Source organism: Myotis brandtii, unplaced genomic scaffold (assembly GCF_000412655.1).
Source record: "Myotis brandtii unplaced genomic scaffold, ASM41265v1 C42284325, whole genome shotgun sequence".
Classification (NCBI taxonomy): domain Eukaryota; kingdom Metazoa; phylum Chordata; class Mammalia; order Chiroptera; family Vespertilionidae; genus Myotis; species Myotis brandtii.
In genome coordinates this window covers 1-1,262 of record NW_005321561.1, presented here as the reverse complement: position 1 = coordinate 1,262, position 1,262 = coordinate 1, and the positions used below count along the sequence as shown (strand labels likewise).

General features: G+C 45.5%; 1 protein-coding gene across 1 annotated transcript; it reads right to left on the bottom strand.

Moving 5' to 3' along the window:
- Window positions 1-8: 8 nt before the first annotated feature.
- LOC102259040 (PWWP domain-containing protein 2A) lies at window positions 9-1,256 on the bottom strand. Its single transcript, XM_005852944.2, has one exon. It carries the CDS (start codon window positions 1,114-1,116, stop codon window positions 118-120), a length of 999 nt encoding a protein of 332 aa, XP_005853006.2. The 5' UTR covers window positions 1,117-1,256; the 3' UTR covers window positions 9-117.
- Between the last annotated feature and the right edge of the window lie 6 nt (window positions 1,257-1,262).

The following is a 1,262-nucleotide window of genomic DNA, read 5'->3' as shown; positions in this document are numbered from 1 at the left end:
ATTGAGTTCAATTTCTCTCTCCAATTTGGCCAGGCTATTTTGCAGAAGTTCCTCCTAACTAGACTAGAAAAATCTGTGGTACCTTTCAATGGTTCTTGCCTACCTTACTGTCCGTGTTCACGTTTCAAATTGTGTCAACAGAGCCCGTACTTCCGGGGTCAGCTGCTTGGCAGCCTTAGCTGCCTCTGTGATAGCCTTGCGATACAGGCCCTTTCTCTTCTTATTAAAGCGTGACTGGAAGTTTTCTAAAAAGGGGGACAGTTGCGATAGAGCAAGGAAAGATGTTGTTGGAGACCCGAACCATGAAATACGGGCCTCCTGTCGAACTAAGAGGCCGTTATCTTTCCGACTCACAGTTATAGTAAGAATACGGGCTGGCCACCAAGGGAAGCCATATATCTTGGCCCAAACAATGTCCCCTGCACATATGGTCCTGCCATCTGGTGTGACGCATTTAGAGACGTTTTTGGAAAAGACTTTCATTTTCAAGGAATTACTGAGCTTTTTCTCTTCCTTTGAAGAAGAGGATGTGGAGGAGGTGGAAGGTGCATGCATACTGCCTGGAGGAAAATCAAAGCTTTCAGAAGAACTACACTCAGAGTTGGAGGATTTCAAATCATCTGTGCTATCAATGCTACACCCTGAAGCACTGGAAGAGTCAGATTTCTTTTGATTTAGGGTCATGTAAACAGAGATATTGCTTTTGCTGCCCTTTTTGCCCAGTGTCTGTGGTTCCTGCTCACCAGGCACAAGCACTTCATTTGTGTCCTGAACCTCACTGTTGGCCTCTTCAGGGCCTTTTGAGGGACTCTGATTTTCTGAAGGGGCCTCACCTGCTGAGCGGGTAGAGGTGCAACGAGACTGGGGCTTGGGTGCCAGCTTGCCACTCCGCATTTTCTCAAGTCCCGTCTTCAGAGAAGAGTCATTTTCTTCATTCCTGTACCTTTGTGGTTTTAAACGAACCCGGGGTGGAAGGGAACCTGAGCTAGGATTCTGATATCGACGTGTGAAGTGGACTTTTGAATGTGCATTTCTGGATGCAGAGGTTTCACTTTGCTTCTTTTGTGCCTTTTCTTTGGCAATTTTCAACACTTCCCGAGCTTTTGCATGATCCATGTTCTTACTCTGGAGCACTTTTTTAGTACTTAACTGAGCTTTTGATGTATTCGCCTGAGCAGGAACTTTGACTACTCTACCTCTGCTGTGAGCAATATTTGAAACCTTAACCACAGCATTTCTTTTCTGGCTTTCATTTTGGTTTT